General features: G+C 43.1%; 1 protein-coding gene across 2 annotated transcripts in view; it reads left to right on the forward strand.

Moving 5' to 3' along the window:
- E2F3 (E2F transcription factor 3) overlaps nt 1–22,337 on the forward strand; it is a 112,483-nt gene that overhangs the window by 37,943 nt on the left and 52,203 nt on the right. For both annotated transcript variants that reach the window (XM_029590754.1, XM_029590753.1), the window contains exons 2-3: nt 18,322–18,433; nt 20,317–20,536. In XM_029590754.1, the coding sequence (XP_029446614.1) occupies nt 18,322–18,433; nt 20,317–20,536 (332 nt within the window). The remainder of the gene's footprint in view (nt 1–18,321; nt 18,434–20,316; nt 20,537–22,337) is intronic.

A 22,337-nucleotide genomic window follows, 5' to 3' on the forward strand; every position in this document is an offset into this window, starting at 1 on the left:
GTGGAAGGGTTTCAATAAGTCTTTTCTCCAGTCTCCTTGATCGGCATGCCGTACTGTTTGGGTGAGGGAAAGGGGTTTCCGAGCGGGTTGCGTGGCTCCCCCGATGGGCTAGGCCCACTTCAGGCTCGCTGGACTCTCCACATGGTGATCCACGGTGGCGCCATTTTTCGCACAGTTTGCTGCGGCGCCATTTTCCCCCCTTTGTCCATCAGTACGCGCGGTGCGGGCCGGCCTTCTGTGCACACAAGTGAGCGCATAACTGTGTGCATAAACACATGCGGTCTTTAGCGCACAACCGGCCGCGTAGATCTATGCACACTAAGGTGGATCTGTGTGTGCTCGAAGGCATTTGCTGGCTAAATTCACAAGCTACAGAGGTTATAGCCCCAGCAGCAAAGAAGCTCAGACAACACTCCCTTTGCGCTGCCTGCCATATTAGGGCAGCACAGTCTGACTTGGAATCCTGCCTGTGTCAGCACTGTGAGGAGGCCCAGGGAGGGCTGGATTCTCAGAGCTTTTCCAATTCCAGCCCATCTCAGTCAGAGGACGGGTCAGCCACGACCTTATCTGGCAGCACCCCGGACCTGAGTAATTCTGAGGTTGCGTCATCCCTGGGAGAGGGCAGTTCAGTGGCCCCTACCCTGGCTTCTCCTGGGCCAAATATGGACCCGGCAGCCTTCTCTTGGTTGGAATGTTTTCAGGGTCTTCAAGCCTTTGTTCAGGTGCAGTCAACCCTTGCTCCTGCCCGGGCTGAGCCCCAGCTGGGAAGGCCTCGCCCAGCCCTGTCGGCGTGCCTCGGGACATGCCTCGCCTCACCAAGGGTATCCCTGACAGGGACCCAGACACCACGGATGACGATGGGGATTCATTGGAGGATGGGGAAATCCTTCCAGGTCTGGAGCCATACAGGACCATGCTTCAATTTTTCCAGAGAGATGAATTACAGTCCCTAGTCTCCCCGACCCTGAAGACTGGGAGTTCCAGGCACAGATCCTGTGTTGGAGCCAAAGAAGAACCCCATCCTAGTGTCTCTACGGAAAGCCTCTTGCTATTTCCCAATGCTGGAAGCCATCCAGAAGTTGATCGACCTGGAATGGTATGCCCCAGAGGCAAGTTTTAAAGGAGGTCGGGCCTTGGAGGCCTTGTTACCCTCTGGACCCAGCAATCAAGGACTTCCTGCATTTCCCGAAAGTGGATGCCCTGGTCTGCCGTCTCGAAGCAAACTATCCCTGTAGAGGGAGGAGCGGCCTTGAAGGATACTCATGATAGATGTTTGGAATCCATCCTTAAGCAAGCCTTTGATGCGACAGCAGTGACACTGTAAAACTCTTCCTGTTGTGCCCTGGTGGCTCACTTGTCTGCTTCTCTGGAGAGAGGCAGATGGCTCTGGGGCTCGTACCGGAGAAGCAATCGAACCTGCCGCAGCCTTCCTGGCAGATGCAAGCTCAGACCTAGTGCATACCTCGACCAGAAGACAGCTATGGTTGCGAAATTGGTCAGCGGACGCAACTTCTAAGGAGAACCTCACAAAGATGCCCTTTAAGGGATCCCTCTTATTCGGAAGCGAATTGGAGTAACTAGCCAGTAAGTGGGGTGAATCTCCAGTGCCCCAGCTACCGGAAGATAAGTTCCCAGTGCTCCTTACCCAAGAGGAGTTTGTCCAGGGGCTCCCAGTGCTTCTGGCCCTACAGAAACTCATCATTTTGGTCATCTCAGCCCTCGAAGGTCTCATTTCCTTTTGGAACTGACAACTAGAAGGCAGAATTTTATTTATTTATTCATTTTTGGTTCCTCAGACTTAATATTGCTAGGATATTAAGTTGGAGGGTGTACAGAAAAATATTTTCTGCTTTTCTGTACACATTTCTGGGTTGCTCAGAAATTAATACCTGCCAATGTATTATCCACTATGACGCCTAGATCTCTTTCCTGGGGGTAACTCCTAAGATAGAACCTAACATTGTGCAACTACAGCAAGGGTTATTTTTCCCTATATGCATCACTTTGCACTTGTCCATGTTAAATTTCATTTGCCATTTGTAAGCCAATCTTCCAGTCTCATAAGGTCCTTCTGCAATTCATCAAATCAACTTGAGGATTAACTACTCTGCATAAGTTTGTGTCATCCACAAATTTGATCACCTCACTTGTCATACTCCTTTCCAGATCATTTATAAATATATTAAACAGCCCGGTCCAAGTACAGATCCCTGAGGCACTCCACTGTTAACTTTTTCCTACTGTGAAAACTGACCATTTAATCCTACTCTCTGTTTCCTGTCTTTAACTAGCTTGCAGTCCACAAAAGGACATCGCCTCCTATCTCATGACTATTTTTAGTTTTCTTAGCCTCTCATGCAGGACTTTGTCGAACGCCTTCTGAAAATCCAAATACACCACATTTACTGATTCACTTTTATCCACATGTTTATTTACCCCTTCAAAAAATGTAGGAGATTTGTGAGACAAGATTTCCCTTGGGTAAATCCAAGCTGGCTGTGTCCCATTAAACCATGTCTATCTAAATGTTTTGTGATTTTATTCTTTATAACAATTTCCACTATTTTCTCCAGCACTGGAGTCAGGCTCACTGGTCTATGGTTTACCCGGATCACCCCAGATCCCTTTTTAAATATAGGGGTTACATTGGCCATCTTCCAATCTTCAGGTACATCAGATGATTTTAATGTATTTCAATTGATTTGTAACCTGTCTTTTAATTTTTTAGCTCTTTCCGAATCCTGGGATCTATACAATCTGGTCCAGGTGATTTACTGCTCTTCAGTTTGTCAATCAGGCCTACCACATCTTCCAGGTTCACTGTGATTTGGTTCTGTTGATCTGAATCATCACTATGAAAACCTCTGGAACGGGTATCTCTCCAACATCCTCTTCAGTAAACACCGAAGCAAAGAAATGTTGATCTTTTTGTGGCCTTATCTTCTCTAAGTGCCCCTTTAACCCCGCTATCATTGAACGGTCCAACAGTCTCCCTCAAGCTTTCTGTTTAGGATATATTTAAAGTTTTTATTGAGAGTTTTTGTCTCTATGGCCAACTTCTTTTCAAATTCTCTCTTAGCCTGTCTTATCAATGTTTTACACTTAACTTGCCAATGCTTATGCTTTATCCTATTTTCTTCTGATGGATCCTTCTTCCAATTTTTGAAGGAAGATCTTTTGGATAGAATAGCCTCTTTCACCTCCCCTTTTAACCATGCCGGTAATCATTTTGCCTTCCTTCCACTTTTCTTAATGTGTGGAATACATCTGGACCGTGCTTCCAGGATGGTATTTTTTTAACAATGTCCACGCCTGTTGCCCATTTTTACCTTTTGTAGCTGTACTTTTCAGCTCTTTTCTAACTTTTTCTCATGGATTTACTTACTGTCCCCCTTCCAGTCATTAATTGAAATTTGATCATGTTATGATCACTATTGCCAAGCAGCCCCCACCACAGTTACCTCTCACCAAATTCTGTGCTTCACTGAGATTTAGATATAAAATTGCTCCCTCTCAGTTTGGTTCCTGAACCAATTGCTCTATAAAACTGTAATTTATTCTGTCCAGGAACTTTATCTCTCTAGTATGCTCTGATGTTACATTTACCCAGTCAATATTGGGGTAATTGAAATCTGCCATTGTTACTGCACTATCAGTTTGGTTAGCTTCCCTAATTTTTCTTAGCATTTCACTGTCTGTCTCATCATTTTGGCCAGGTAGATGGTAATATACTTCTGTCACTATACTCTTCCCCCAACACACAAGGGATTTCTACCCATAAATGTGCATTTAGTCTCATACAGGATCTTTATCCTGTTGGACTATGCGATCCTGGACATAAAGTGCTACCAAGATGCTCTTCGCTGTCATTGTGATATAATTTGTACCACAGTATAGCACTATCCCATTGGTTATCCTCTTTCCACTATGTCTCTGAGATGCCAATTAAGTCTGTCATCATTCACTGCTATACACTCTAATTCTCTCATTTTGCTTCTTAGACTTCTAGCATTAGCATACAGACTTTTCAAAGTGTCTTTTTTTTTTTTTTGTATTTACATTCTGCCTTTCAGTGACAGGGTTAAATTGGAATCTTTTAGCTCGGGTGAGTTCTTAATTATAGGCACTTGGACTACTTTTCTTATTATTGGAACCTCTCTGTTGGGATGCCCTAACTCTAATGCTTCATTGATATCCTTTGAAGATAAAACCTCCCTCTGAATCATGCATGCCTGAGCAACTGTAGGCTTTCTTCTTTGTTCCACTTTAAAAGCTGCTTTGTCTCTTTTTTTTTTTTTTTTTTTTTTTTAAATGTTAGTGCCAGCAGCCTGGTTCCACCCTGGTTAAGGTGGTGCCCATCCCTTCCCCAAAAGGTTCCCCAGTTCCTTACAAAACTGAATCCCTCTTCCCTGCACCATCGTCTCATCCACGCATTGAGACTCCGGAGCTCTGCCTGCCTCTGGTGACCTGCACGTGGAACAGGGAGCATTTCAGAAAATGCTACCCTGGAGGTTCTGGATTTCAATGTTCTATCTAAGAGCCTAAATTTTGGCTTCTAGAACCTCCCTCCCACATTTTCCTATGTCATTGGTGCCCACATGTACCACGACAGCCAGCTCCTCCTCAGCACTGTCTAAAAATCCTATCTAGGTGATGGTGCGAGGTCTGCCACCTTCGCACCTGGTAGGCATCTTACCAGGCGGTCCTCACGCCCACCAGCCACCCAGCTGTCTCGATTCCTAATAATCGAATCACCAACTACGACTGCCGACCTTAACCCCTCCTGGGCAGCAGCCCTGGAAGAGACATCCTCTGTGCGATGGGGGGGATATGTGTTTGTGTTTTTCTTGTTATTTGTTTGAATGTGTGCCCTTTGTCTGTGTTCTCTGTATTGGTTGGGTATATGTAAATTTCAATCTTTTCTCCAGTTCTCTCTATGGGGAAAAATGCTTAGCAAATGAGGCCCTTAGTTTTGAGATATTAAATTGGGATATTAAGAATTAATTTTTGCATGGTGTTTGTATGGTTTTTTTATAGATGCATATAAGATCTAATCTTTGTGGTGTTGCCAGGCAATGTGTGTGCAACAGCTGGACCTTTTCTTGTATAGCACTGTGTTGCCCTGTTGATGACGGACTGGCTGGTCCTTTGATTAGCCCAATGATTTCTTTGTGAAGGTCAATGTACTTAATTTGAATTTCTGCTAAGAAATTTAAAATGTTTTTTTAAGGCCATAAGTGATGTACACCGCCAAGAGAAGAAGCAACCCCTTAAAAAAAAAAAAAGCCCTGAGATGATGCACAATTATACAGTTGTTAAAACAGCAGTGAATTGAGGAACTGCAGGATCAGCTGTGAAACTAGGAAACTGGGCATCTAAATGGCAGATGAAAATGAATGTGGAAAAGTGCACATAAGGAAAACTAATCTCAACTACAGGTACACCATTTTGGGTTCTGTATTTGTGAGTCATCACCCAGAAAAAAGATCTTGGAGTCCTTGTGGACAATACATAGAAATTCTTAGCTTGGTGTCTGAGGCAATCAAAAAAACCAAAAAACCAAATAGAATATTAGGCACGAATCAAAAAGGAATGAAGAGTCAGTCATTAAAACACAAGCAAACTAAAGAATGGCAGAATACCCTTGCACGATTAGGGAACTGGTATCTGAATAGCAATTGAACTTGAAGTGCAAAGTGATGTACGTAGGGAAAAATAATTCTGACTACAGGTACACAGTGCCTCGTTCTGTATTACAAGTACCATAAAAAGGATCTTGGAGTCATCGTGGACGATACATTGAAATCCTCAACTTATTGTGTGGTGGTCAAAAAAAGCAAATAGAATCTTAGGAATGAAGAATAACATGAAAAATATATTGCCTCTAATCCAGGATGCAACTACACCCCATTTCAGAAACATAGGGGAACTAGAAAAGATGCTGAGTGGGCAGCAAAAATGATAAAGGGACTGATAGGCTTTGCAGACTGAGTTTCTTCAGCTGGGAAAAGACAGCTGAGTGGGGGACATGATCTAAGTGTATATAATCATGCATGGGGGGGAATGGGCAGTGCTGGTGCAAGAGTACTTGATGCCTTAAGCAAACTTTCAGTTTTGCATCAGCTTAGTATTGGTGGTGGCAACAAAACGAGCTCCCTTATTTGGCAGTATTTGTACTTGCACAGCCCCCTCTGGGCCTCACATTGGCTGTCTTTTGTTTTCAAAATTTTGGCACTTTAGGTGGCTGCTTGGTTTGCCTAATGGAAGCCCCAGCCCTGGGAACAGGTAAATAAGACATTTATTTACTCTTTGAAATAATAAAACAAAGGACGATCCATCAAACTAACCAGCAAAAACTAAAACACTTCATGAAAGCATTTTTTATTCAGCATGCAATCAAACTATAGTATCTGTTGCTAGAGAATGTGGTCAAGGCTACTAGTACAGTGGGATTTAAGAGCTTTAGACAAGTTCCTGGAGGAAAAGTCCATAAAACATTAACCAGGTAGACTATAAAAGTAATTGCTATCCCTGGGAGTGAGTAACAGGAAATAAATATACTTTATGGGATCTTCGGGATTATTTGTTTATAAATTTCTATACCACTTATCAAAATTCCTAAGTGCTTTACAGTAAAACATTCACAGTAAATAAAACAAAATGAACATTGGTTCAAATGATAAAATAAAAACATAAAAATATAACAAATATAACTCTGCAATACAAGCCTCATCTTTTTGGACTCTGATAGTCTAGGGCTGATTTCAACTCGAATCAAATGCTTGTAAGAAGAGAAAATTCCTAAACTTTAAAAAAAAATCTTATAATTACCCTCTTTTTGTGTCATGTGGCAGTGAATTCCATAGCTCAGGTCCTTGAAAATAAAATAACTTTGTCCTTTTCTCATCAAGTCTGATGTACTAAAAGAGAGAACATCAAGCAATCCCAAAGAGGCTGATCTAAGTGGTCTCAATAGCAGATACAATTCAAGGGCAGCATTGAAACACGGCCAAGCAAGCTTGTGAATTCCTTTATATACTAACGTTAAGGTCCTAAAACTCAATATTCCTTTTTACTGATAACCAAAATAATTTCACCACGATTGGAATAATGTGCTGCTGAAAATTGATTATAGAGATTATTTGAGCTGCTGAATTTTTGACACTCTGGAGGACTTGGATAGTTCTTTGGGGAACCCCAGATAGAAAACATTTCAGTAATCTAAGGATGAAAGTAGAGTGCACAAATCATTCTTGGAAAGGTACGGATGCAATCTGAACAGAAGATGTAGTTTGTAATAAGTACACCCGACTATCTGTCCAATATGAGGTTTCATTGTAAGCTTTGTATCTAGAACAACCCCCAAATCCCTCACTTGACGGACAATTAAAATAGAAGTTCCTTCTATAATTATGGAATTGGGGATTTCGTCGGAGGGAAATCTAGCAAGATACAAATTTTTTTTTTTTCATGTTGAGCACAAGTTTATTGGAAAATAGCCAACTCTTCAGTGTAACTAAACATGAAGAAATCTTATCCAAGGCTTCCTGAAGGGAATAAAGAATTGCATATCGTCAGCAGATATTCAATATCCCATGTCCAAATTGGCAAGGACATGACAGATTGGAGCAATATAAATGTTGAAACAAACATGCCGAAAGGGCTGAACCTTGGGGAACTCCAGTTTTGATTTTAAAGACATCCGATTTAGTGTCACCTATTATGATCTATTGTGTTTGGCCAGTTAGGAAATGTGTTAAATTGGTTTTAGTTTATTCCTATCTTAATCTCTTGTAAACATTTTATCAGCAATATATCCCCTAGATTCATCAAAAAGTGTTACTAACACAATGATAACACCTCTGATAAGGAAATGGGGTGTGTGTATGGACGTTTTTGTTACCGCTTCACATCAGTATTATCGCACGGCACGGTAAACTTTTTGCGCCGTACGATAATCCCAGAGAGAGAGTCTCTCTCTAATTTTAACTAAATCCTGTCCAAACTCCTCTCCCGATCCTGCCCATCAAAAATTTGCATTCACGCCATGCATTACTATACTTTTCACATGCGTTATGGCTGCTTCCTTATCAGCCCGGGTGGGAGTTGGTTGACATCTCTTACATTGGGACTGATGGGAGGCTGCTGTCACTTCCTTCTCTTCTTTCTGGCCCAGTGGGAGGCTGTTTCCTCCTTCACCCAGATCACAGCCAGAGGTTGCCAGCTCCTGCTGTTCTGGGCCTGATGGGACACAAACTTTATCTTCCCCTGCTGAGTCTGGGAGTGATGCTGCTGTTGATCTCTTCACCCTGTGGAGGTTGGGGATGCTGGGAAGATGAAGGTGGAAAGGAGAGGGAGTGTGGGGGCTGCTGAGCAGGAAGAGACTGGAAACAGGGGGTCGGGGTAGCTGGGCAGAGAGGGAGATGGCATGAAGGGGTAGGGAGAGTCAATCAGGGGAGAGGGAGCACAGGGAAGAGGATGTGAGGAGTCAGGAATGCTGGGCAGGGATATGAGTGTGAGCGGATGATTGGGGAAAAGTGAAGGATGATGGAGGCATGGAAGGGATGTGACAGGGTGCAAGAGCCATATGTCAGTTTTGGGAATGTGCATTTCTTCTATCTTTGTACTTGGCTTTAGTGTAGGAGGAAACTTATTTCTGTTTCTGGCTTTCCAGTTTTGCATTGCATGCAGAGTGGCTTTTTGAGGTTTCCATTCCAGTTTTTGTCTTCACATTTGTAATTTGTTGTCTTTTATTCTGTAGTTGGTGAAGGACGGATCTGTATGTGTGACTGAGGTGAGGAATTTTACTAGTAAGTAGGGATTTGTATCAGTCTTTTTGTTGCGTTTTCTCATTCTTAATAGGACATGTATTGGTGCTGCACTGCTGCCTCTTCATAGGAAGTTCTTGGAATTAGTGTTGCAATGGTATGGAAGGTTTGCTACGCATTCAGGTTTTGTATTTTACAAAGGGCTTGATAGTAAGGGAGTATGTGTGTGTTACTGAGCACCAGAATCAGAATATCTTTTTATATAGCGAGTTGTATTTGAAATATTCTAGTTCTGCTCTGCATCCATTGTTTTGGGGGGGGGGGGGTTTCCTGTGGATGCAGAGTATGTTTTACATTTAGCCCCATGAATGTCAAATGTTCAGTGTGTCACGCCTGTAAGCATTATCTGCCAGGTGTGTCCCAATAGAAAAAAGGTTGAGAACCACTGATCTAGAGCAGGGGTCCCCAACCACCGGTCCGCGGACCGGGCCGTGGGAGTTTTTTGCTGGTCCGCGGCGCCGCCAAGCACCGGCAGGTGTCGTGCGCTCCCGGTCTCTCCCGCTGCCGTTGCCGCCGGGCTGTCAGCACATTCAAGCCCAGTGGGAACGGCAGCGGTGCTAGAAGAAGCTGTGGCACCCGCGGCTGGCCTTTTCTTCTTCCCGCGCCTGCCCCCCCCTTCCCGTGACCTGGAACAGGAAGTGATATACGGAACGGTACGCGGGAAGGAGAAAGAGCCGTGCCGCGTGATAAAGTAGCGGCGGCTGCAGCGTCGGTCCCCAAGCAATAGAAGCAGCCGGTAATCGAGAAAGGAGACAGCAGCATGAGCCTCCCGCGGTCGATGGGGTTCTTCTTTCTTGGCCTGCGGGAGCTGCTGCAGCTCCCATTTGTGCTCGGGGGAGAAGAGGAAGTGAGTGAGAGAGAGAGAAGCAGCCAGCCAGCCTGTGTGTGATTGACTGGTCAGAGAGCTGGTGTGTGTGTGTGTGTGTGTGTGTATATGTGAGAGACAATGAAAGTGACTACTCAAGGAGATGACTGTGTATGTGAGAGTGTGAGACATTAGTCAGGGAGGTGACTGATGTGTGTGTGTGAGAGAGAAAAAGCATGGAAGTGAGAAGTCTGTGTATGTGGGAAAGCATGGGCGTAAGAAGCCTGGTGTTGTGGGGGTGAAAGAAAGCATGGGAGTGAGAAACCTGGGTGAGTGTGCATGCATGAGAGAGAGACACTGCTTGGTAAGGTGACGGTGTGTATGAGAGAAAAAGACTGGTGTGTGTGAATGTGAGAGAATGTGATTCAGGGAATGAGAAGCCTGTGCATGTGGAGAGTGAGCATGGAAATGAGAGAGACTGGTGTATGAGTAACAGAGAGAAAGTGATTATGGGAATGAGAAGCCTGTGCATGTGGAGAGAACAAGCATGGGAGTGAGAGACTGGTGAGTGTGTGTGTGTGTGAGAGAGAAAGAGACAGAGAAAGTGATTATGAGAGTGAGAAGCCCATATATGTAAGTAGAACATGGGAGTGGGAAGCCTGTGTGTGTGTTTGTATGGCATGAGGAAACTGTTCAGGAAGGTGACTGGTGTGTGTGTGCCAAAGACTGTTTGGGAGATGATTGGTGTGTGAGAGCAGAAACTGGTCATGGGGGCATGACTGGTATGGTGTGTGTGTGAGAGACATGGGCACTAAGGAAGAGGACCATAAGTATAGAGCTTAGCTTCTACTGCTGCTTCTGGTGAGTGCCACGGCCTGCAGGGAAGGGGAGTAGGAGAGCTGCTGGATGGGGTAAGTAAAGGTGGCTTTTTAAGTTTATTTTTCTTGACTGCCATTTTAATTGTGTGATGTCTGCTTTTTTGAAATATTTTATTGGTGTTTGGAGAATGTTTAATAGTTTTTATGAGTTTTTAATTGTTGGATGTTATTCTGTTCATAGCTGTTTTGAAACATTTAGTCTGCTTATTAGTATAGTTTTACAATTATTTCTGTGTGGGGATCTATAGCTGCTTGCTAGTTCTGTTTTCCTAATAAGAGGTGTATTGGTTTTTAGGACCCGATTTAATATTTGTAGGGTTGCTCCTGTTTGAGTGTATTCCATAATACAGGTGTAACTGTGTGCGGATTAGTTTATGTGCATTACTACAGATCCTGGGAGTATGTTAGGTCGGTTCTGTGTCTGTTACCAAGATGAGATATTTTGCTAGCATGTAAGCGTTTGTATCGGTCTTATTTGTTGTGTTTTCTCAGAGGACATGCATTGGTGGTAAACTGCTGTCTTTTCATAAGTAGGGCTATTGAGCCTGGAAGTAGAAGGAGTTTGAGTTGCTGTTACTGAGATGTCACCAGAACCAGAATATCTTTTTTGTAGGGTGTTGTATGGGGAATGTCATAATTCTGCTTTACATCCATTATTGTGGGTCAGGGGGGTTCCCGTGGATACAAACTGTACTTTTACATCTAGCCCCGTGATGATCATGGGTCAGTGTGCCATGCATGTGAGAACCTATGGTGAGTTGAGTCACATTCACATTATAAATGTCATAATTAAATAAGTGTGCACTAAAATCCAACCCCCTCCATAACCCCACCCCCACCCTGCCCTGCTGGGCCATGGAAAAATGGTCTTGCTTGAAGCCGGTCCCTGGTGCAAAAAAGGTTGGGGACCACTGTGTTAGAGGATACTTCAGGCTGAGATCTCAGAATATAACGGGCAACGTACAGAGAGAGGCATTTGGGTTTCTTGCTTAATGGCGCCATCAGTGCAGAGCCGACAAAATGTGCGCTAAGCCAGCTTGCGCTGAAAAATTTCAATTGTGCAAAAAAACAGGCACCCCAAGAGTAAGTGCTGCAGAAAATGCACGCGCAAAATGTGAGCCAAAATCTGGAGGCACACAGATGTTGAGCCCAAAACTGAGCAACATGTGCGCAGAACCGATGGACTGCGCACACTGATGTTCCTGTAGAGGGCAGTCTAACATGCACAAAAGCATGCGAAAACGCTGCTGTGGCCTACCACACGGCGCGCAGGAAAAAACCTAACTGTGGGGCCTAGCTCACCCGGGCTGCTCAACCCACCAGGCTGCCCAGTTCCCCTAATCCTAACGGGAGCGGGAACAGACGTTGTACCGGCTGAGTACAAAGACTGTCTTCAGCTGTGGGGGGGGGGGGGGGGGGAGAGGGCATGTGCTGTTGCCGCCATGCTCTGCCTCCTGCACCTGCTGCCTTTAAGCTGTACAATCAGCTAAGTCCACACCGGGAAAACCTGATACCGGACCAAGGCATACATCTGAGGGACCATGGAAATCTCCTCAGGAGTTCTCAACTGGGGGAGGGACCATCTGGTATCACTGCAGGAGAGTAGGATTTTATTTTTATTTTATTTTTTTAAATCTTCCAAAATCTGAAGCAATCCCCATAGGGAGATGCACATCCACCATCTGCTGGAGACAGAGAATGCTGGCAGGCTGGTGTCAACTGCAGGAGTATATATACTTTGACGTCAGCTTGCTCCGTCCCCATCTGTTAGCAGGGAAGTGGCACTGAATCCCTATAATATACCTCCACAACCTATCAAGAAGTTGTCTGGTGTGTGAAATCGCAAGAGGAGAATGCAGAAAGAATAAGAACTACTAAAAAGTGCTAAAGGTTTTGCCTTTTTTTTTTTTGTCTCTGCTTTTGTCAGTGGAAATGTATTAGTAACCAAGTCTTTGACTTCTGCCAATAGAAGTGTATTTGTAAGTGAATCTGAGTTTGAAAAGGAAAATAAAATAGAACAGTCTTTGACTTCTGCTGTGTCAGATAATTGCTTTCAAGATTCTCTAACTGAGGAAGATTTGACTGTTGATGCTGACGTGAGTGTTAGGAGGATCTCACTAGGTGGCCTGTTCCACTTAATTCATCAGTCTATGGTCATATTGTATTGCGAGGTATATGTGCAAAAATACACATTTTTCTTGATCCTCTAAAATTCCAAGAACGGTTTCTCTAATTCAATGTATTATGGACAAACTGCAAATGGGAAAAGCTATTTGCAAATTTGGCTTATGTATATGGAAAGTTTGAGTAAGATTTTTGTGCATTTGTTGCAAGTTATGTTCTTCCAATCTGCCCAAATCTTCCTTGGCATGAGATGGCAACTGGAAGTATCTCCATGAGTATTTGAAAGGGCACAAAAATTTGTCAGAACACTTGAAGAATTACTTTCAGTGGTATATGTGCTAAAGGTTAGATTCAGTAAATTAAAAATAGACCAGCAATTTCAACCCACCTTTCTTAAAGCATGAGATTATTGGAAACTTGTATTAGATTGTTTATGTAATATTGTCTTTATGCCTGTCCAGAAACAATTTTAGCATTTTGGGGAAAGAGTGACAAATTACGTACCCAAAATAATGCCAACCTTTTAGGGCTTATGAAGCTACTAAGTAGATAATGCGTTGCATATATTTTTGCATTATAACATCCTATCTCAAGTGTATCGTATTGCAGCAAGACAATCCAAAATGAAATAATTTCTGTAATGGTGTCTTGTGTTCATGACACTTTTGACAAGCAAAAAAAGCAAAATTTTTAGGGTTTTTTTTACTGTACACCACATTTGAGCCTTAGAACAAATGCAATTTACATTACGATTTGTGGATATATATGAATCTGATTTACTTAAGATCATTTTCACATTTCAAGAAAGCGAAGAAACTGGGCAGATATTTGAAGAGATGGAAAAAATGACTTAAGGATTCAGACTTAGTTTGAAACCACTGCAGGGGCCAGGGCTATAATGGCTCATATACGAGAAGGAAAGATAAAAGGTGTTCAAGCACTTCATTCGTCTGGAAAATCCACGAGCATTTTTATGCCTTGTGGTTGCCACTCTCTGATTTTAGTTGTTGGCGATGCTGCAGTTTCCTGCACAGAAGTGGTTTCTTTATTTTGGTTGTTATACAGCAAATCCATATTTTATTTTCTGCATTGGTAGGAAGAGTGAAAATTTTAAGACTGTGTACCCACTGCAACAAATGTGGGGAATACTAGATTGTTTTAAAATCACTGAGATAAAATTAATATCCACGATGCTTGTTAATGTAAACACATTCTCATCTGATCCTGCAGCGAAGCATGAAGGTTTAACGCTATCCCAACAAATGTACTTTTTCATTCATAGCCCCGCTAGTCATATGATAGTTCCACTTTATATAAATATTGTGAGCTGGAAAATGCATGGAAATAAATTTCTGCTTTGCAACTGCTTGAATCATGTCCAAAATGCTTAACTAGTAAAGTCTAAATGCTTCCCAGAGAGCTGTAGCAGAGAATTAGCCAAAGCATTGGACATTGAACCAGTTTTTTGTTGGGAAGAGGCTCTAACGAATCACTCAAACCTTGTAAAGATTTAGCTGTGCCCCTTACAGACTGAGATGATTCCAACATCGGTGGAACTGAGCTACGTGAAAAAATATAATCAATGAAAACATTACTTCTAGATGATGTAAATTCTGTTAAAAATTTTACAGCATTTGAAAACAAATGAGCTTCAGAATCCATTGCTTAACCTATGGCTAACACTGTGAATCTTATTAGGGATTAGTGACAGTTGTTGCATGCGAGTACAGTTTTAATAAACTTGAGCTCATTTGACATGGATGATAGCAAATACATTTTGAATGTCTGAATTCTTTGGCATTATCGATTGAATGTGCTACTGCTTTAAAAGTGGACGTGTCAAAGTATAAAACGTTTTGTCAATATGAAAGCCAGAAAGAAGTTTTAAATATACTTTCAACAAGACCATAAAAATAGTCAGTATCCTTTTGAGTACAAGTGACTAATGCTATTTTGTTTGGTGTGACAGAAAAGCTATAAAATGTAATGTTACACTCAGTGCATAGAATTGCTGTTGCTATAAATGCACTCTTTCTAACTGGCTAGCAGATTGTATCTCCTCCTGTTAGGCCCAGTCACATCAAGGCTCATAGTGTCAGTGCCATGGCAACATTGGTAGCCCACCTAAGATTAGCGTCCATGGGGGGGAGATGTATAAGGTTGAGAGATGGCGTTCTCTCCACACATTCATATCGCACTATTGCTTGGACAGGGACTTCCAATGAAACAAGGTTAACCAGTCTGTCCTGAGAAGTCACTTTGAGGTGTAGAACTCAACTCCTTCCTCCTAGGGTCCTTTTTTTTTTTTTTTTCTGCCCCTGCAGAAAATGCAAGAATATTGTGTTGTCAGCAAAACAGATTTTGCCCATTAGTATTAGGTTTTCTCCTTTTTTTTATTCGGGGCAGTCTATAGCTAAGGATTCTCCATGTGTTAGGACTGCTATCCAGCTTGTCAGAAAAAAAAAAAAAGCAGAGTTTACCTGTAATGGGTGTTGAGAAGAAAGCTCCCAGTCCTCAGACCTGCCTACCTCCCCTGGGAGTTAATTTCTCCATTTTATTTGATTTAAAAAGGCTTATATTCTGCCTGCCTAAAGCAAAGTATTTGTGCTAGTCGGATTGCATCATTTAAAACAAACAATCATAAAATACACAGAAACAAAACAAAATCAACTGCAACAATGATTTCTTTGCATTGCCAACTAACAAAGTTATCTATAAATTAAATGCCTGCTTATGCTAAACTAAATTATAGACTGAAGGGGCCTCCCGGTGGATGGGTGGTAATATAGCTTGCTGCACATGCCCAGTAGGGCATGCTCAAATTTTTATAATGGGTGCCATCTGATGTTACCCATGTGTGGAGGACATGGAGAACCTGTTACAGGTAAGTAACTCTGCTTTTTCCCTCCTCAGTCTCTTTAAAAAAAATAAATCACAATTCTAGACCATGCCTGCTTGTCTGTTTCTTGTAGAATCAGCATACCACCTTAGCCTCTTGAGATTATGTACCTTAGCCAAGGGAGGGGGAGGGGCAATGTAAAATGTGCTTTGTGTACTTCAATACACATTTTTTTTTTAAATTTCAGCTGTGACAGAGCCTGGAAAAGTTCACAGCTTTGGACTTTTGGGAAGTGGGTAGGAGGACTTTTTTTTTCCACCCACCTTTTTGAGGCAATAAATAAGTTTAAATTACAGTACTTTTGAACAATTTTGTTGTTACTTCAGTAAAACACTGCTTTTCCAACCCCAGATCCTTACCCCCGCCCCCCCTACCAACAGAAGGAAATCCTGAGTTTTGGAGTAGGCAACACAAGGAAGCTCACTTTCTGATACTGAAACCAGCCTTGCACAAAGTGAATAATGCTTCATAGGGAAGGAATTTGGGCATGCTCCTTGCCCCTGGACTCAGTGAGCTGACACAATGTTCTGGCCCACAGGAGGAAAGATGAGCTGCAAACAGAACAAATGCATAAGAGCGTTCATGTGTTTTTGCCTAATTCAGTACTCCTTCCCATTCATGCTCGATTCCCCTTGGGATCCCTGCAGTTTTGTCTCGGCCTTTTCTGTGGCTGCTGGCCATGGCTTCTCCCTGGTGTTCTTTTCAACATCCTCATTTCTTAATATTTGGCTTTTTCCCCCCAGTCCTAGCCCTGTTCTCGTGGTTCAAATGTTGCCTCTGTCGTCATAGAATGCTGAGTGACTGGATCACTGCAACTTCCAAATTTTTTTTTTTGGTGGCTCAGGGCCAGTAGCCCACAGTTAAATTAAAACCAGCTATTGTCCTTTTTGAAAGATGGACCTTTTTAACATGCCTCAGTACACTCGAGCATGGCACAAATCCTAAAAAAGCGTAAAGCAATTACACAGTTGGCTGTTAGTTTTGTTCCGAGGTCAAAGTAGTGAACGCTTGTAAAATGCAGAAATCGGCTAGCCCAAAAACATAGGGATAACTCGAAAATGTGTTCAGAGGTGTCCCAACTTTTTCCAGTTAATACCCCCCCCTTGGGGGGAGTTTTATAATTCTCTGCTCCTTCATACTGCTGCTCTTTGTCACATGATATTTAAGCCAGTTTGACTGTTTATAGTCAGAACAAAAACTTTATTTTTGTGAAAGATAGATATTACTTGGAGGGAATGCATAATCAGAGACTTATTTTTCTGGTGTGTACACCACCTCCCTGCCTCATAGTTGCCCCCACATATGTGATCTTTCTGTATAATAGCAGGGCGACTTCCTCGTCAGACTTGCTTGTGGTGGGATTGGGGGGGAGTTGGGCATAAATTCACTTGGTGTCTTCTGCTGTGGGTGTGACAATTCCAGCAATTGTTGCATGATTGTCCTGGCTGCTTTTCTGGCGAGGGGAGCGACAGGCAATATGGGTCTCGTGGTACCGATCTCTTGGAAGGGTAGGTTGGTTTGGACATGATTCGGGCACTTTGGCATATACTGGAAACGTCAAGTGAATTTCCGACTCCCAGATACTCATTTACCACTACCCCTGGACTTTTCACCCCTTTCTTTCTGTATCCCCATCTTTCTGCTCATGCTGTAGTAGCGGATGCAGTCCTGTGGGAGGTTTTGCTATTGTGAAATTTTGGAGGTGTGTAAAATCTAGCAGAGCCAAACTTTCCTTTTCCCCTCCAGCATGAGAGGAAATGCCTTGGGTGGATATAACGCTAGAGAAGCAGGAATCTTGAGGAACTGAAACCAAAAGATCCCATTGCTGGCTTATCTTTATTTTTATTTCCAGTATTGTATTTTCTCTGCTCAGTGCTGTCTTCTGAGGCCACTCCTGTGATCTGTCCAGGGCAGGTCCTGCAGCAGTAAGGGAAGCCCTGATCCCTGATACAATGTACCGGAAATCTAATGTCCTCTTTATGGGGCGCATGATGCTGTAGAACTGATGTTTAAAAACTGGAATATTTTTGTTGGCCACATGGAGTTATCATAGAGGCTGTTCTGATTTTTTTTATTTCTCTTTCTTTTATGAAGTGGAAAAATTTTTTAAAACTTGGCTACCAGCCAAACATTTTTAGGAGCCACCGGAAAAATGTTGTGTTTTTTTTTTTTTGTTTTTTTTTTCTTTCACTGACTAATCTCCTCTTCTTGTTAAGATACTGACTTTTTTTTTTTTTGCTTTCCTTCGCTCTACCCTTCCCTCTCTAGGCAATTTCCTCCCTTCTCTGTTCTTCCCTCCCCCCCAATCTCCTCTTTCCCTGCTTCTAGAACATACTTCCTCTGTCCCTTGACCCTTACTCTCCCTCCTCAGCCCAATAGTGCCCCAATAACAGCAACCATCAACTCTCCATCTCCTGAGCCCTGCTGGCAGCAGCCACCAAACTTTCTCTGGCCTGGCTGTGAGTGTCAGGGCCTGACGTTTAGGCACTTGGATGATCTGGCATCTGGTATTTTTCCATCCATTCTCATAATTCTGGCTTTATAATTTTAGGGTTCTTGATATTGGGCTGTAATATTAATTGAATGGTTGCCAACAATGGCACAGGAAAGTCTGTGTTAAATTGTATGTGTGTGTATCCAGAGGGAAGGCGTGCTCTGTGTACCCTGTGCATTCTGTTTGTTGAGAAGGTTTTTGGCTGAGTTGAATGTTCTGGGCAGGAAATCTACAGTTTATTGTATTGCCAGTGCTGGCTTTACAGCATGTAACCTGTGACTTCTCTTATGCAGGCAAAGCGAAGGCTGGAATTGGGAGAAAGTGGTCATCAGAATCTGTCTGAGGGTCTGAAAACCCCAAAAGGGAAAGGAAGAGCAGCAACCAGAAGTCCAGACAGCCCAAAAAGTAAGGCTGATTACTATAATGCTTGGCATCCTTGCTGTGCTGTGCTGCGCAGGTAACTCGCGTGCGGTAAAGTCTTTATGCTGAAGAGCTTATAATCAGCTAGAAAACAGGCATGGCTAAACCTCCTTGGACTCTCAACAACCCTCAGCAGCTTCTGTGCTCCTTCCTCACCCCTCCCATTTCCTATTGTGTTTTTGATGGTCTGTGCTGGAATATTAACTCTGCCCCTTCGTGGTGTCAAGGCTTGGAGAAGTTCTTAAAGAAGCCACCATATAGCAAATTATTGCTGATAGATCCCAATGCAAGGTGAAGTAAATGAGAACAAGCAGGTGCATGGATTTGGAGCACTTTTCAACTTTTGATCCTATTGAAAATTGCTTTGCTTTTATTTGATCAAGGTATTTTTCAATAGGGTGCTAGGCCCATGTTCCTCCTTCTCTCCCCCACTATCCTCCGATTTTTTTTTTTCCCTCCTTTGGTGCATACTAGTAGCTGTGACTCTGGATGGATTTAACCAGTTCATTAATGATTTTTTGCACTGTACGGTTATGTGCATGGCCTGGCTTAAGGGGCAGTATAGATGCTGGGCTTTGGGGCCTACAGCATCTGACCTGAGGCAACCCAGGAATCCAGAGGTGTTTGGGAGTGAGAGGTTTTGTGCTCCCAATTCAAATTTGTTGTAAAAAAATTGGGGAAAATGCTAATACTTCTTAATGAAAAGAGGGGAGTGCTGGCAACTTAGAGACTCGCTTGAAGTCTCGGGCTGAAAGGTAGAGCAGAGAGCGATGGGTCTTGGGATTTTGCAGCTGTGCACTTAATTCCTAGGTTACAGTGCTTAACTTATCCTATTCTGGCTCTATTTACCAGCTTTCAGCTTATGCATGAGAGTATAATGTTGGTCTGTCTATCTCATAAACTCTGTGAGCAAAATCAGTTCAAAGCAATTCAGACTTGGCAGTCAGTGAGGGGCTTGACGCAGCCTACTCTTTGCAGTGCCGATAGTCTCTTCCATCTAACAAGAGCGCTTGGCAAAAAGTGAATCCCAACACAGCCTGATAATTAGCTGTGTGTTGTCCTGGCACTGCCATAAAGAATTTGAGTTGCCCTAATAGCGGGTGGTCTGTGCTGCTGAGTGACTAAGGTTGGGTATTGGGCTGGCAATGCTCCTAGCACAGTGGTTCTCAATTCCAGTTCTGGCCACTAAACAAATCTTTTTTTTTTTTTTTTTTGTTTTTGTTTGGGTAACCAAAATACGGAAATGAATCTGTTTTTAACCCAAATATATTGTGAAAATGTTTGTAACAGAGATAAACCAGTCCTCGAGAGGAACGGCACTATGGTGATGGAACTTGGCCCTGCTGGGTTGACATGTTTTTTTTTAAATTGCTTTCCTGGTAAAATATCTGCAGGCTGAGCAGATCAAAGTGAAACCTCACTTGATGGAGCTACACTACAACCCCATGTCTGTGGCCAATATTGGTTCCCTCTCTTCTTTCCCTGCTGCCAGGGAGCATGCAACTAATTTTACCAATTGTGACCCAGTGTTCTTAGGAAAACCTAAAGGATGAATAATCCCCAAGAATTAAATGGGAATTGCTGTGATTTCCAGCTTAACATGGAGGTGGGGAGAAATGTGCTGATTTTAAAATGACTTGAACAGTAAGGAAAGAGAGAGAAGCTCCTGTGGGCCAGTGTAATAGGAAGGTTGAAAAGTACTGCAACTGGCAGCTGAGATGTCAAAATGCCCCCGCAATGTATCTGCATTAGTGTGTGTGCATGAGTTTTTGTGTTTAAAGAGCTGAACCAGTCTAACAGTTGATTTACTTTTGTTTTACCCTCTGCCCTGCAACCCACCCCCGTCTCTCTCTCTCTTTTTGGCTCAGCTCCAAAGTCTCCCTCAGAGAAGACGCGGTACGATACTTCGCTCGGCCTGCTCACAAAGAAGTTCATTCAGCTCCTCGGCCAGTCTGCCGATGGGGTGGTGGATTTAAACAAAGCGGCCGAGGTCCTCAAGGTGCAAAAGAGGAGAATTTATGATATCACCAACGTGCTCGAAGGCATCCATCTGATTAAGAAGAAATCCAAGAACAACATCCAGTGGATGTGAGTGCCCTCTGCCTTTCCTTCTGTGGGGTGGTGGTGGGTGCAGCCTTTGCAGCCCCTTACCCTCCCTACCGCATCCAGGTCCTGTCCCAAAAGGGGCGCTTGGCTCTAGAGGTAAATCCTTTGTCTCTGACTCGCTCTTTATTGGGTGATGCTCTGCTCTTGATGAGATTAAGGCTAAAGACGTCTTTTAATGAAACCCTTCCCCTACCCCTTGTATAATTCTGTTCAGCTGATAAATTCACGCTCACATTCATGTTGCTTTTTATTGGTTAGGTGATGAATAATGGTGTGTGGCTTTTTTTTTTTTTTTTTCCTTGGGTATCAATGAGAGAATTCTTTTTGCTAGTACTCGTTATACAGCTTCCAAGATCTCTTTCCTCCCTCGACCTCATCTACACTTCTGTTTGACTTGTCTGCAGTTTTGAAGGGCAGCTCCTGAGAAGGGATGTAGGGGGAGAATTCAACATGGACATGGGAGGGTTTTGTATTTTTGTAGCTTATCTGCAATGCTAGTGCAGTGTGCTGGCAGGTCCGTATGCGTTCGCAGTCATGGTGACTTTTGCCTTCGACACCTGTCTGTCTCTTCTCTTCTCTTCCCGCAGTGCATCAGTAAAGGGAGAGAAACTGGAGCTAGGCCTAATACAGTTAGGGTCAGGTGTTGGGTATGGAAATACTGTGATAACTGCAACTATGCTGACAACGCGAAGGGTTAGATAGTGGGCTTTGCAAAGTGATGGGGGAGAAGTAGTTTTTGCAGTCTAGAACCTTTGCAAACACGGTGTTTTTTATGATGAATACCCAGCCTTAGAAACATGGCAGAGAGAGACTATATGGCCCATCCAGTCAACCAATTTGTCCAGTCAATTTGGCAGTTTAATTCTCATCACTTCCTTTGAGATCCCCTTTATTTATCCCATGCTTTCTTGAATTCAGATATTGTTTTTGTCTCCATTACGTCCACTGGGAGACACATCCATGCATCCAGCACCCTCTGGCGGAGATCAGTTGGCTTGGATGGGTTCTATAGTTCTGTTCCATACTTGGAGTCTCTGTGCTTGAGAGAAGAGCTTTCCTGAGCTTTTAACTTATGACTGCTAGGGTTTTGCACTTGGCCCTCTGTACAGGCAAGTCTGCAGAAATGGCCCCTGGTCAAGTGTGCAGGACACAGCTCTTTTCACAATTATAGTGTGTCAGAGGTGGTGTCCTTCATTAGAGGGTGTAGATCTTAATGATTTAAGTCTAAGAATGTTTTGAAATTTTTCATCTTTTGTGAAACTAAGGTCTAAAACAATCATGGAAATAGTCTAGAACAAGATCACAGACGTCTGTTTATTGAAATATTAAATACTGATGTTCAGTATGGGGATTTATCTGCCCATCTACCCAAGTGCTAGAGAACTAGAGGAAGACAGCTGGACATAGTGGTTTAACTTGTTTCTTATTTACTGTCCTCTGCTATTTTACTATCGGGCCGATACAGTACAGTGCGCTCCAGTGGCGTGCACTGTTAACCCGCATTTGGACGCGCGTTTTCGATGCGCTAGCTTTACCCCTTATTTGGTAAGGGGGTAATAGCGCATCGAAAACACGCAGGGCCCCCCCCCCCCCAAAACTAATAGCGCCCGCAACATGCAAATACATGTTGATGGCCCTATTAGTTATTCCCACGCGATTCAGTAAGTAAAATGTGCAGCCAAGCTGCACATTTTACTTTCAGAAATTAGCGCCTACCCAAAGGCAGGCGTTAATTTCTGCTGGCACCGGGAAAGTATACAGAAAAGCAGAAAAAACTGCTTTT

The sequence above is a fragment of the Rhinatrema bivittatum genome, chromosome 2 (genome assembly GCF_901001135.1).
Source record: "Rhinatrema bivittatum chromosome 2, aRhiBiv1.1, whole genome shotgun sequence".
Classification (NCBI taxonomy): domain Eukaryota; kingdom Metazoa; phylum Chordata; class Amphibia; order Gymnophiona; family Rhinatrematidae; genus Rhinatrema; species Rhinatrema bivittatum.